Source organism: Python bivittatus, unplaced genomic scaffold, assembly GCF_059951505.1.
Source record: "Python bivittatus isolate LINGU-HERP-01145 unplaced genomic scaffold, Pbiv_v1 ctg000410_np1212, whole genome shotgun sequence".
In the NCBI taxonomy this organism is placed as follows: Eukaryota; Metazoa; Chordata; class Lepidosauria; order Squamata; family Pythonidae; genus Python; species Python bivittatus.
In genome coordinates this window covers 11,161,821-11,175,476 of record NW_028277067.1, presented here as the reverse complement: position 1 = coordinate 11,175,476, position 13,656 = coordinate 11,161,821, and the positions used below count along the sequence as shown (strand labels likewise).

General features: G+C 36.0%; 1 protein-coding gene across 1 annotated transcript in view; it reads left to right on the top strand.

Moving 5' to 3' along the window:
- Positions 1–13,656, top strand: part of TTLL6 (tubulin tyrosine ligase like 6) — a 28,766-nt gene that overhangs the window by 10,884 nt on the left and 4,226 nt on the right. The window contains exons 7-10 of the mRNA XM_088143482.1: positions 2,302–2,527; positions 4,073–4,254; positions 7,019–7,207; positions 9,422–9,578. Coding sequence (XP_087999608.1) covers positions 2,302–2,527; positions 4,073–4,254; positions 7,019–7,207; positions 9,422–9,578 — 754 coding nt within the window. The remainder of the gene's footprint in view (positions 1–2,301; positions 2,528–4,072; positions 4,255–7,018; positions 7,208–9,421; positions 9,579–13,656) is intronic.

Below are 13,656 nucleotides of genomic sequence, written 5' to 3'. Positions count from 1 at the left end.
GCAGGCAAGCGGGCCCAGTGGTTGGAGAAGACAGCAAAATGGTGATAGACAACAGGGAGAAGGAAGAACTAATTAATTCCTATTTTGCATCTGTCTTTTCACAAAACGAAAAAGCCAAACCTGTCAAAAGCTACACCCTGGGTGGCAAAAGAGAAATGCAGGTAAAAATAGGCAAGGAAGTGGTGAGAGAACACCTAGCTGATTTGAATGAATTCAGATTGCCAGAGCCAGGTGGATTACATCGCAGGGTGCTAAAGAAACTGACAGATGTGATCTCAGAACCACTCATTATAATCTTTAAGAATTTCTGGAGTGCAGGGGAAATGTCAGAAGTTTGGAGAAGAGCTAACGTTCCAATATTTAAAAAAGGAAAAAAGTGGACCCAGGTAACTATAGACCAATCAACTTCATATCAATACCTGGGAAAATCCTAGGAAAGATAATCAAACAATGGGTTTGCAAGCACTTAGAAAGGAAAAAGGTGATTACTAGAAGCCAGCATGGATGTGTTAAAAATAGGTTGTGCCAGAAATCTTACTGCTTTTTTTTTTTTTTTTAAGCAAAGAGACTAGATTAATAGACTGCTGTGGGAGCGCTGTGGATGTAATGTATCTAGGCTTCAGAACTGCAGAATAGCGGAGATGGCGAAATTGACTACCTTGATTAAAGAAAAGACACTGATTGGCTTTGTTTCTGTTTGGAAACCACTTTTGGACTTTTTGCTTGAAACGGAAAGAAATGAAACTTTAATTTTGGGGTTTGATGACTGATACATTTTATAATTATAGAAATACTTTATTTTAGTTTTTTATAGCTTTTATTGATATAGATTTATTTTGTATCATTTTAAACATTAGAGCAAGAGGTGAATGTATTATACGTCTATGCCTGTACCAAACAAAGTTGGAAGTTATCTCTTTTTTTTCTCTTTCTACTTTTTCTTTTCTTGTATCTCTTTTCTGATCTCTTTTTCTGTTCTTTTCATTCTCTTAATTTTCTTATATTTTATTCTCTATTGAAATTTAATAAAGTTTATTTAAAAAAAGAATGGCATTTGATAAAGTTGACCATAGCCGCCTCCTTGATAAAATTGAATGATGTAGGGTGGATAATCCTATTGCTATATGGATTTGCTATTGGTTGAACAACCATACTCAACATGTGGTCCTTAATGGATCTATTTGATAGACTTGAACACTGGGCCTTTTCCAACAAAATGCAGTTTAGTGGCAAGAAATGTACCATTCTGCACTTAGATAGGAAAAATCAGATGTACAGGTACAAAATAGATGATACCTGGCTCAGCAATGGTATTTAAGAGAAGGATCTGGATGTCCTGGTAGACCATAGGCTAAGCATGAGCTAGCAGTGTGTTGTAGCTGCCAAAAGAGCTAATGTAATATTGGAGTGCATCAACCGAAGTATAATACAGAAGTCATGGGAATGTTAGTTCCTCTCTACAATGCACTGGTCAGACTGCACCAAGAATACTGTGCCCAGTTTTGGCTGCCGCAATACAAGAAGGATGCTGAGCAACTAGAAAGAATACAGAGATGAGCAATAAAGATGGTGAGAGGCTTGGAGACTAAATCCTGTGAAGAATGATTGAAAGAGCTGAGTATGGTGAGCCTAAAGAAGAGCAGACTATGGGGAGACATGATAGCAGGGCTGTCACAGGGAAAAGGGTCTGGATTTATTCTCTATAGTGCTTGAGGGTTGGGCAAGAACTACTGGGCAGAAGCTTTACAGAGAGAAATCCAAACTCAAAATAAAGAGAAATGGAGCATCCTGCCTCATGGAGTCAGGGGTGCTCCATCACTATAAGTTAAAATCACCAGAAGAAGAAAATCAAAGATTTTACAGATATTTGTCTGGGATAGTCTGAGAATTCCTTCTCTGAGCAGGGGATTGGATTAGAAGACCTCCAAGATCCCTTCTAACCCTATGATTCTAGGCTCTATCTCATCCATCTAATTTGTAATTTCAGCTGTGGGGTTGGTTTATATGCCAGACTACTCCTGAGGTTATGCTTAGCACTAAGCCATAATGTGGCTTGCTTGGTTTTAGTGTATAATCTGAATTCAGCCAAGTTATTCAGGAAACCATGGGTCATACAATATGTGAATCAGGTCATTTCTAAGTGTTAATTTGTATTTGTTTTATGTGAAATAAAAGAGTTTGCATGTGGTTTAGCAGATGGAGTTAATATGTGGCTGATTAAAAAGTGCAAGAGAGAAGTAAATCTCTCAAATACATTGTCTCGCTTGTGTTCCCATTCCACCCCTCTCCCCTTTTTTTAAGGAAGCTGTCCACCTTTAATAAGTACATGGAGCAAAATGGTTATGATACAGGACAGATATGGAAGGATATTGAAGATGTTGTTATTAAAACACTGATATCAGCCCATCCTATCATCAAGCATAATTATCTCACTTGCTTTCCCAACCACACCATGTGGAGTGCTTGTTTTGAGATCCTGGGATTTGATATCTTGCTAGATCGAAAACTCAAACCATGGTTGCTTGAGGTACGTTTCTTCCTTCAAAACAAATAGGTCTATCTTTGGCTGCTTCCCCAGAAAGCTTTTATTAAACAATTGCCCTGCCTTATTCATGGGATTTATGAAAATATTTGCAACTCTCTATTTTTTCCACCACTTCTGCTTAATTTTTCTTACAGTATTGTGAACTCTGCCTGTGCTTTCTCATTGGTAACTCCAAGAACTGTCCACTGGAAGGACTCTTGGATTCAGAATCTCTACCCCTCTTTCTCTCCTTTGGAGTTAAGACAACTGCTTTCTCCCATGCCTTTCTCAAGCTGTATTCTAACACCTTCTCTTAGCTTCAACAATGGGTGCCTTGTGGCAATACTTCCAATCACATGGATTACCAGCAGAGGGCATTAGACAACCGAGAATGTTGCTTTAAAATTAAATAACACTCTTGCATTTGGGAATCACCAGTTGGGAAGACTCAATTGGTTGCACAAGAAATCTACTAGAAGAATTAGGGTTATAGCAATAGTTTAGCTAACTATCTTTTTTTTTATCTTCTCATAGTGTAACCCGTCATATTCTACTGAGAGTTTCATATGCCAGTCTTGGTGGTGATAGCTAACAATTACTTTTAATGCTCAGTACTTGGTAATTTGGGGGAAAAAACCTGCTTCTTGAAATATAAATTATACTATTAGTTGTTTGGATCTGCCTAAATGTCCTGTGGTGGGATTTTCACAGACTGGTTACACTTTGTGCACTGAAGTATTTCACTTTATTTTAAACCTGTTGCTTATCAAGTGTAGTAATATAATATATATTTCTTGTGTTTTATATATTTAACTTTCTAACCTGTCAGTAGGAACTGGAGTGATGTCAATATTAAAAACTAATAAAATAAAGACAAGAAAATAATACTATGTATTACGCATACAAATACTATACAATTAAGTAACACTGTGCCAAGTAAGCAACATTAAGTAACACTATGCCAAAACTGAGAGCAATACCAAACATTTTACATCATGAATTCAAATATAAAGGTAATTATGAAGGCATTATTATTATCTAATATCCCTTCCAAACATGTAAACATTTTATTTAGATCATGGCCCCAGACTTTTATATTAAAATTGTATTATCCTATACCTATTTAGAAATTTAATTACAAAAGGATATACTGGATATTCTTCACAAAAGTCCCAGCAAAGACGGTTACATTTCCAGTTCAGAATTCCTCAGTGTTGGCTTAATTTTACTCATAATGAGCAAAGGCCACAGAGAAAGATCCTGCAACCCTCCTTAGGCTCTTTGGAGGACAGAACATGTAGTAAGTGAACTCAGCACTTGGGAAAAAATATTTATTAATATTTGAATCTCTACATGCCCAGGTATGCAATATGATGATTATCATAGTTGATAATTGCAAACATCTAACTGGACTTGGAAGGTCATAGCAACTCAGTTCCTAGTCATCAACTCTAGAAGTTTTTCTTTTTCCTCTGTTCTCCCCAGAACGCTTGCTTTTTATTGCAAAACTGTAGCAACTACAAATACATTCAATTTCTGTGATTGTAGGTGAATCATTCTCCAAGCTTCAGTACCGATTCATGGTTGGACAAAGAAGTGAAAGACCAACTATTATATGACACTCTAATATTGATCAACTTGGGAGCATGTGATAAGCGCAAAATCTTGGAAGTAGAGAAACGGAGAGGGAAAGAAAGGCTTCTCAAGCAGTGCCGTAATCGCGAAGCCAGGTCTGAACTTTTTAATCCACTTTCTGGGACAGTGGCAATGAACATTTATAATCCACTTGCAAAGCATTTCTGAATACTAAAAATTTGCATCTCTCTGGCTTTCCGAATATGAAATTACGATATTTATATGCAATTTTCCATTTAAATGCTAGCTCTTGTTAAACAGATATCACAGATAAAAAAGTAGGTTTAAACTGTGGGCCAGAATTGGACACTGTGCTATATACATGTCTGTTGCCAATAAAGCAAGCTCCTCTACCCACCTCTGTATTGTCTGATACAGCTTAGATATATTTTGTGACAACACATTATGCGTTTCTTCACTAAGCTCAGCATTGCTGGCTGGGTTTTTTCTTTTCTTTTTTTTTTTTTTGGCTTCAGCTGCAAATATATATAATCTGGTGAGCATGAATTAGCAAGATAGAGGAAAGGGTAGGAGACTGAAAGCAAGTTACAGTAGTTTTGTTTTTTTTAAAGGAAGAATATAAGAAGAAATTCATTCATATATGTTTTGGGGAGAGTATGTCAGTCACACCCTTAACAGCACAGCCAGGCAAGAATTGTTGTTGTGCTTCAATTTTAGATGAGGTTATAAAATATACAGGTGTGATTAAAAACAACTACACATTGCAACTGAAGATGTTAGTATTTAACTATCAAGCAACAACCCAGCCTTTTGTACTGTACTGCCATATGAATAGGCAGGCAGTGATGTCTCCTTTGTTAGCCATTCAGATATAATTTGTGCAAGTACATTCCCCTTTCTGTGCCTATCCTAGTTTTCTGTGGAATCCAAGAGAGCTTTGCAGTACCCATAAAGGTAGAAAGGTAGTCCCTACAGCTGCAGCTTCAGTGTAAAACATGCCATCTAACTGTAGCTTTCAATGTGGCAGAAGAACATGATTAAGTACATGGAAAATAATAATGTTAATTGTACTGAATCAAATTAGAATTAAATCATACTGTATTTAGTTTTGTTCTGGCCCCACCTCTCTCTAGGCATACTTCCCCTCAGTATGCTACTCAATGCTCAAGTGCGGCCTTTGGCCTGAGCAAGACTGGAGGAAACTCGCTTTTTCTGTAAGGTCTGCAACATGAGTTCAGAATAGACCAGAATCAATTTGTACAGAACTGTGCACACTACAGCTCCTTTTATTTATATATTGCTTTAATATATGAAAAAAGAAAGGAGGAAAGAGGGAAAAAAGCAGATAAAAAAGAACACAACAAAAATATTTTATGTATAGGAAATCATTCAACATAATTTTTAAATACATTCAAACTTGATCAACCAAAATAATATTAGTCTTTTCATTGTATCAATAGAGAGGCAGTTCATAAACAGAAAGCAAATGCATACTGGTGATCCAAATCTGTAAATCTGCAGTCTCATTGTCTTTCCAGCATTGAAAAGTAATATTTTTTGCTACCTCTATGCTCAAACACACACACCACAATTCTTCATATAATCATAAATTCCAAGTTTTTGGACCTAATTCAGAAGTGCATTTACACAGTTAAACTCTTGATCACTGCAATAACATATTAGCAAAGCTACAAGTATAAAATAAAAACAGCAATAGTGTAACAAGCTTGTATCATAAAAGTAAGTGTCTCTCATTCATTTTACACTTCTAAAATAATAGCCAATCCTATATGTCCATTAATTCAGTAAATATGGGGGGGGGGAAATCTTTTATTGAATTAATCTCATTTTAAGATTTTAATAAATATATTTACCATACATTAATATTTTAGCCATTGATTTCTTAATATGGGATATTGAATTATTTCTTTCAAAGTCCTTGCAGGTAATAATATTAATGTTAGTTCCTTAATTGTTTATTTTAACTGTACACTTACAACCATCCAAAGCACATTCTGAAATTACTATCAAGTTTGGAATTTTAAAAATTAAATAACATATTTTAGATGCTATCAATGCACCTGGGCCAAATTATGAAATCAGTAAAAGTGTTAAAAGGAATCAAACTCAAGATAAATGCTCACTGATAAAGCTAAAAGTCAAGGAAGTCACACACAACCCCACCATTATATGACAGCCATAATTCAGATAAAGAACATCTAGGCAATTGTCCTTTCCATTAATTCTTAATACCTTACCTTCTCATCAAAAATACTGTATTCAAATTTTGAGCATAATCAAATATACATTTGCATTCATCTTTTTTTTTTTTAGCAATCTGGACTGTGTAAAAATGACATGCTTATAAATTTGTGTGGCATGTACATAAAATGTACTTGGGGTTTCTGCTTACTAAAAAATAAAAGATAAAAAATACTTTATTTGTGCTAAGGTCTCCCTTAGGGCTTAGAAAGAACAAACAACAAACAATGGTGTAAATTTCTGCCACAGACCAGCAGCATTCAGTTTTCCTTTTATCCATCCTACCTTTTACTGTGGAAGAAATAAGGGACAAACAGATTAAATTCCCGTCTTGTGGAGGGACTTGCTAAGTTAGGCCTTTCCTACCTCCTGGCCTTGTTTTCCCCTGGAAGGAGAAAGGTAGAGAGGGTGAGGCTAACTATCTATCTCTGTGACTCTGAAATCTCTGTCTAGTAAACAAGACCAAAAAGATCAGAGCAGGATATTTTACATGATATTTACATGCTTAAAAGCTAAGTGAAAACATTTTATTCCAGCACACATAGAGCTAATTTGATATGATTTGGGCAGCAGAAAATCAAAATGGAAAAATTCCCACACTGAAGTTTAACTGTTTTATTTGGGTGGTTTTTTCAGAGCCGAGGAATTCAAGAATTGTCAGGCTGTGTGGCTCCAAGAAGCAGAGATATATGAAGAAGAAAATACGGGAGGCTATCGCCGAATATATCCCCGTTCTGATTCTGTCAGATATGATAAGTTTTTCCAACACAATAATTCGCTTTTCCAGGAAACAGCAGCTTCCAGAGCTCGTGAAGAGTATGCAAGGTAAGAAAAAGCATTTCTTGATCTATTTTGTCTTAAATAAAATTACAGAGCCTTGTTTTTAAAGGGAAAAAAATGTTATTAAGTTTAATGCTTCATTTTGTGTTTTAACAATGTTAAGTCAACTGGCAAGAGTCCTGTGGCAGGTATAAGCAAGTAGGTATGAGAGAGAAAATGAACATTTTTTTCCTTTTCTTAAAATGATCTTTTACTTTTCTTCAGAGATTCGAGTGCTGAACTGTACTTTGTAGCAATATATTATTTATTTTTTTTTAACAATCCAGTCCTGTCCTTCTAATGCGTTTAGGCCACACAGGGAAATTCACAGCAATGAAAAACAATACTAAATCGAAATCAGTAAAAGGAAAGAAGGAACTAGACAGGAAAAAAAATCAAATAAAAGCTGGCAAGTACAGCGGATAATGTATTCAGGTAACATCTGCACTGCCTTGGGAACGTCTTTCTAAACAGGAAAATCTTAACCGGTCAGCAAAAGACTATGGAAGTCAACTTGGAGCCCTGAGGCAGGGAGTGCCATAGTTTAGGAACAGCCCTTGAGAAGGTCCTTATTATTTAATCAACATTATCTTTGCTTGCGCCCGTGTGTCATCACTCTGCCCAAGCTGCATTGGTTGCCAATTGGCTTCCAGGTGCAATTCAAGGTGCTGGTTGTCACCTATAAAGCCCTTTATGGCATGAGGCCAGGTTATTTGAAGGACCACCTCTTTCTGGTGGTTTCTCTCCATCTAGTAAGATCTGGGTCCTGTCAGTTAAACAATGCTATCTACTGGGACCACAGAAACGCACTTTGTCTGTCGTGGTGCCCGCTGTCTGGAACAGCATCCCCCTAGAGATACGCACAGCTCTCACCCTATAAGTTCTCCATAAGTCTTTGAAAATGTGGCTTGCCTCCCAGGCCTTGGATTAGGTTGTCTTTTGAGGTCCTGGTGGGTTGGGATTGGGGATTGTTTTGGTACTGTAAGATACATTTTTGTCCTGGTCCACAAGTTCTTTTCCTTTAAAATTGTTTTTCTTTTGCTTTAATTATGTAAGGCTCCCTGAGTCATTCGGAAGTAATGACTAAATCTACATAAATAAGTAAATAAAATGTTTTATCTGCCTCAGATGCAGAGTATAGTTCTGAAAAAAATTACACCCATACGTACAATTATTTTGAGATAGGAGAAGAAGGGAAGGGGAAGAATGGAGGAAAGTTTGCTGAGAAACTAAATGATTAGTATTCATTTATCAAGTAGGCTTGACACTTTTACATTAAATAGCTGGTCTCTGTTTAATCTGCAAGAAATTCTTTAAATCTTCTGATGAATAAGCAACTACCATATTCAGAGACACTTCACACCAGCATTGCTTTTAGCTGATCATGTTACAGTTGATTGCCCTTTATTCAATTCTTCACTATCCCTTTAAACATTAATTAAAATTATTTGTATCCTGCCTTTCAGGATAACAGTCCTCCAAAAGTGGCTTACAACCAATTTAAACAAATGTAAATAAAAATGCCATAACAAGTACTGGAAAAATGATAGGACTGTTGGTGGCCATGGACCAGGTAGGAGGGAGGGGAGCACATTCACCACTACACCAAACTTGCTCTCTTAGTACCTATAGTACAAAGATCACAAATGCAAACTGATTCTGTTTCAGTTGCCTTCCAGTTTTTACCTTTGTTTCTTCCAGTCCAAGGAAGGCCAGGAACGTATAGTTACTGCTCTGCAAGGGTTTTCTCTTGCTGCATAAAGCCTGATCATGAAAGGCAGTATATTCTATATATGCGTTTTTTATTCACTAAATACTGATATGTTAAAAACCAAACAAACATAGTGGGCCTGAGGGGCTGCTTCAAGCTCAGCTCAGAGATCCATTTGCCATCTTTCTAACTGCTGGAATTGCTAACTTGGCCTGCTTATTTGATCAAACCGTTTACTCCAACATTGCCTGATTTTTCCTGCAAAGTTGAAACAGGTGCCGAGTGTTGCATTAAAAAAGGAAATCTGCTATCTCTGATAATAGATTTGGTGTAGGGGCAAGATCTGTCCTTTCTTATCCCGACTCTGAGCACCATGGCCTGTTTTGGATGTTTGAGAAGCCATCGGCAGAAAATTTAATTATCATAAATTGACAGTCAACGATGTTTGGTATTCAGCCTTCCTTCCTAGTGCAATCGTTATAATCTTTTTTGTGAATTGATATCAACAGGCATCAACTGCAGGAGCTGCGTCTCAAGCAAGAACAAAAAATGGTTACATTGAAAGAAAAGAAGGCTGAGTTCCCCGGAGAGTCCAGTGGAGAAAAAATAAAAATTCCTAGGCCAAAGATGCTGAATAGATCAACTATACTACCAGTCTCTGTCCAGGTATGAATAATAGAGAAACATTTTAGCTGCTAAATTCTTTTTCTGCACAGGAACTTCTGGTAAATGAGAAAACAAATGGGGGAAAAAGGCTTTAACTCTGTGATTTAGTTTTTAATAAATCAGTTGCAATGAACAAAATGCAAAATAAAAAGAGATGTTATTCTCACATTAAGTGACATCTTATAGCCAATGAAATTTGCTGGCAATCCTGAATGAATTCAGTGAGGCTTGATCAGTGCTTGTTTTCATAAAACAGTGACGATGAAAGCCAGCTTGCCCATTATTTAGTGCAGTAGGTGGTCCCTCCACTTTCCAGTAGTGGTAGGAATCATTCTCCCCACTTTACATGCTGCTAAAATCCTCATCAGTTGTTTAGCATGTTGCTTATTTAGCATTTAATAAGTGTTCTTCCCTCAGGGAGCTCAAGATAACATAGATGAAGTGCCTGCAGGCTTCATCATTAGTTTCTTAATTCAGTGTATAAATATTTGTTTTGTACTTCACAAGCTCAGCTGCTGTTGGCCGCCTATAGAATAAGATTAGAATACTATATACAAAATGCATATAATGGCATGTATAGGAGTTTTCTGTTTTGTGCAAACTTCTTCTACAAAGTCCCATATCTAATAAATAGCATATAGGACCTGAAAAACTTTCTGTTTGAATCTTGGGAGAGAGTCACTGAGATTAATACCAACATTAATTGGTCAGCACCTGATTTGACATAAGGCAACTTCCTATATTCATAGCTTTACATTGGCTTAAAACAGGTTATATCCTAAACTGCTGATGCTAAAGGAGTCTGTTTGGTCTGCATTTTTAAATGAACTTGTTCAGTTTGCACTTCCTGGGCTAAACGCAGTTATTCCACCAAATTTTGTGAAATGGTTCTCAGTTAAAAGCGTATTCTTCATATTTACATATCCATCACATTATTCCCTTTTGGGATAAACAGTATTATACAAAGTTCAGAAAAGAAGTAAGAAATAGTAATTAAAAGAAATTGAGGAGAGAAGAGGACGTAAATCTAGTTTATACCGTTACCATTCACTGTATTTCTCCATATTTTTCTATGCTTGCAGCAGTTCTTGCTTCCACTGTATCTGTACACTGATTTATATACCACCCTGTAAATATTTCACCTCTCCGTTTTTCAGGATCTCATTAACATCATCTGACCACAATTTTCCTGGTATTCCCCTTCCTCTTGACCCATTCACTCTTTCTTCATATATTTGTTTTATGATTTAGTCCTTATTTGGTCTATTTAACCAAACTACCTCAATGTATTACCTTTCTATCAACATTTGCTCATCTTAAAAACTCTCCCTCTGTTTGTCCATCTTTGCCAAACATTCTACCAAGATATACAGATTTATCTACATGCTCTAATTTTTCAGCATTTATTTATTATTTGCAGTCATTCACTTTATTTTCTTTGTGAAACACAACAGGTAGTCCTTGGGTTAAGAATGTCCAGGTTACAGATGACCAATAGTTAAGAACAGAGCCTACTATAGCAAAATTCAAGTTAAATACACAATGGTTTGAGTTCATTATACAATACTACTTATATAGTATTATACAATAATACTCTTCTGGCTTACAAACAAATTCGACTTAAGGTCAGGCCTTAAGAACTCATTCTTAAACTGGGGACTACCTGTACCTTAGTGTTCATTGATAACAGTAATTTTCAGGTTCATACCTTCCATATCACTTCTCAGCCAACAATATGGTTTTGTCTGCATACAAAAAACACACATACTGTATATTCAGTCCCTGACCAACACACTTCTAACAAGTATTCTTTATACATATATCCATAAATACCTTAAGCAATCAAGAGGACATCACACATCTTTTGTCTTACTATCTGCCAGTATTGAACCATTTGCTAAGCATTTCATTCTCACATATGCTTTATTTCCATGCAGTCTATATATTCACTTTTGCTACACTTCCCTTTGAATAGGGCAGCAGTATCAGCATTCTTCCAGTTGTCATGTGGAGTCTTCATACATACATTGTCACACAGACACTCCCTAATGAACCACATTTCTATTTTAATAGTTTTCCAGTTACTTTATTTATTTATTTATTTATTTATTTATTTATTTATTATTGTTTATTTATTATTAGATTTATATGCTGCCCATCTCCCCCAGAGGGTGACATTAGCTACCGTCTCACAATTTTTCAAGATTATCACAGTATTTATTACTTCCTTTTCATCAATTATTTTCTTTGACACTAATGTTTATAGCTTTTATTTCAGTTCCACTGTTAGGCATATTGCTATCATTCCCATAATAATCTCTAAACTCTCCTTCCAGTATTCCTTTATTTTGATTTCCTTCAAATAATTTCATCACTGTTATTTTTAATTCCATTCTCTCTGCTAGGAGCTCTTAATTAGCCCCTTTCATCCTCTTTCAAAAGAAATTGCTATTTCCATCAAGATTATTTTGTATTTGCTCTGTTTCTTGGCTGTAATATTCTTTGCTCTTTTTGAAGATTCAAATAATACAATCTTTAATTGTAGATTAAAGATTCAAAGAAACTATCTTCTTCTCTCTATGCACATTATACAATATATTTTTCTCATCTTCCTTTTTTGCAGCAATCATTGTTATACAATATGTGTTTTTCCCCTCATCCAAAACCTCTTTCACCTCAGTGTCTTTTTTCATCCTTCCCATTAGCATTACTCCACATACCTTTGTAGCACTTCATAACATAATTGTTTTCAGGTGAATAAACTTATTTTTAAACTACATATTTGAACCATAAATTTTATATATTTTGGCAAGATAGATAGAGTCATATGGCACTCACATGCAGCATCTCTGGTAATGGTAAGCACATTTACCAGATATTTTTTGCACATTTTGACCAGTTTGCCACGTGTGTAACCAAAACTTTTTCTTATATTTTGTGGAAGCTAGGCTCTCCAAACCAGAGATTACCTGGTAAAACAACATAGTGTTGCCCCATCTCACCACCTAGAAGTTATGTAGCACATTGATAGATCCTCAGGATACAACATAAGATCTTTGCATTTTTAAATAAATCCTGAAGCTCATCATCAAAAGGATACAACAGCTACGCACACATCAAAGCTCAACAAAGCAGCCAAATCAGCTTTTGTACTTGTACTTTTTTCAGTTACATAACTCCAACAGCATTAGCAAAGGTGTAAAACACAATATTGCATTATATACACCTACCATTGTATTGCTTGCCTGCCTGCTTTCAAAACAAACAAAGCGAAGAGTCACTTTTTGACAAGATGGGCAGTGACAAATTTGATATATAAATAAACCCACCCATATAGCAAAGAATTTTTAAAAACAGCAGTATTTTACGAGGCAGGCAGACATGTTACAATCACAAGCCACAAAGTAGCCCAGTAGCAACTGTTGGAATGCAAATCATCACTGTTTTTGAAACAGCCAATTTCTGAGGCATACATATTTATTTCAAGCTTGGAACACTCAAAACAGCTGTTTTATGATAGAGCATCAAGGCATATGATTAGCAGTATCAGCCCTTCTTCCCCTTGGGAGATAAACCAATCTCACAGGAAATAAACAAAATTAATCTTGAACAGGTTTAACGATTAAGAAGTCAACAAGGAAATCAGAGCAAAGCTTTTTAAATTTACATATTAAAATGCAAGCAATCAATGCTGGAAAATATCGATTACAGATTGTTCCAATTTAGTTTTATCTTTTTATTCCCCAGAAAAGTAGCAGGGTGTGGGAACCTTATCTCTTTTACACACACTGAGGTTAGGGGAATGATGTCAGATGAGGTACCCCTTAGAAGATAAGTGGTATCAGTAAGAATACTAAGCTATACTCCTAGGGGCAAGAGATGAGGCCAGGGTATGAGGACCCAGGAAACTTCTGGGAGAGGAGTTTGAGAGTGCTATCTTTCTGCCCTATGGGCTCAGTTGTGCTGTTAGTTTCGTAACAACATAGATTTTGAGGAGGACTCTTGACCTTGAACTTAAATTGTACAATCTCTAATCAAGAATTATATGATCTTGATAGTTTTCACAGCCTCTTGCACT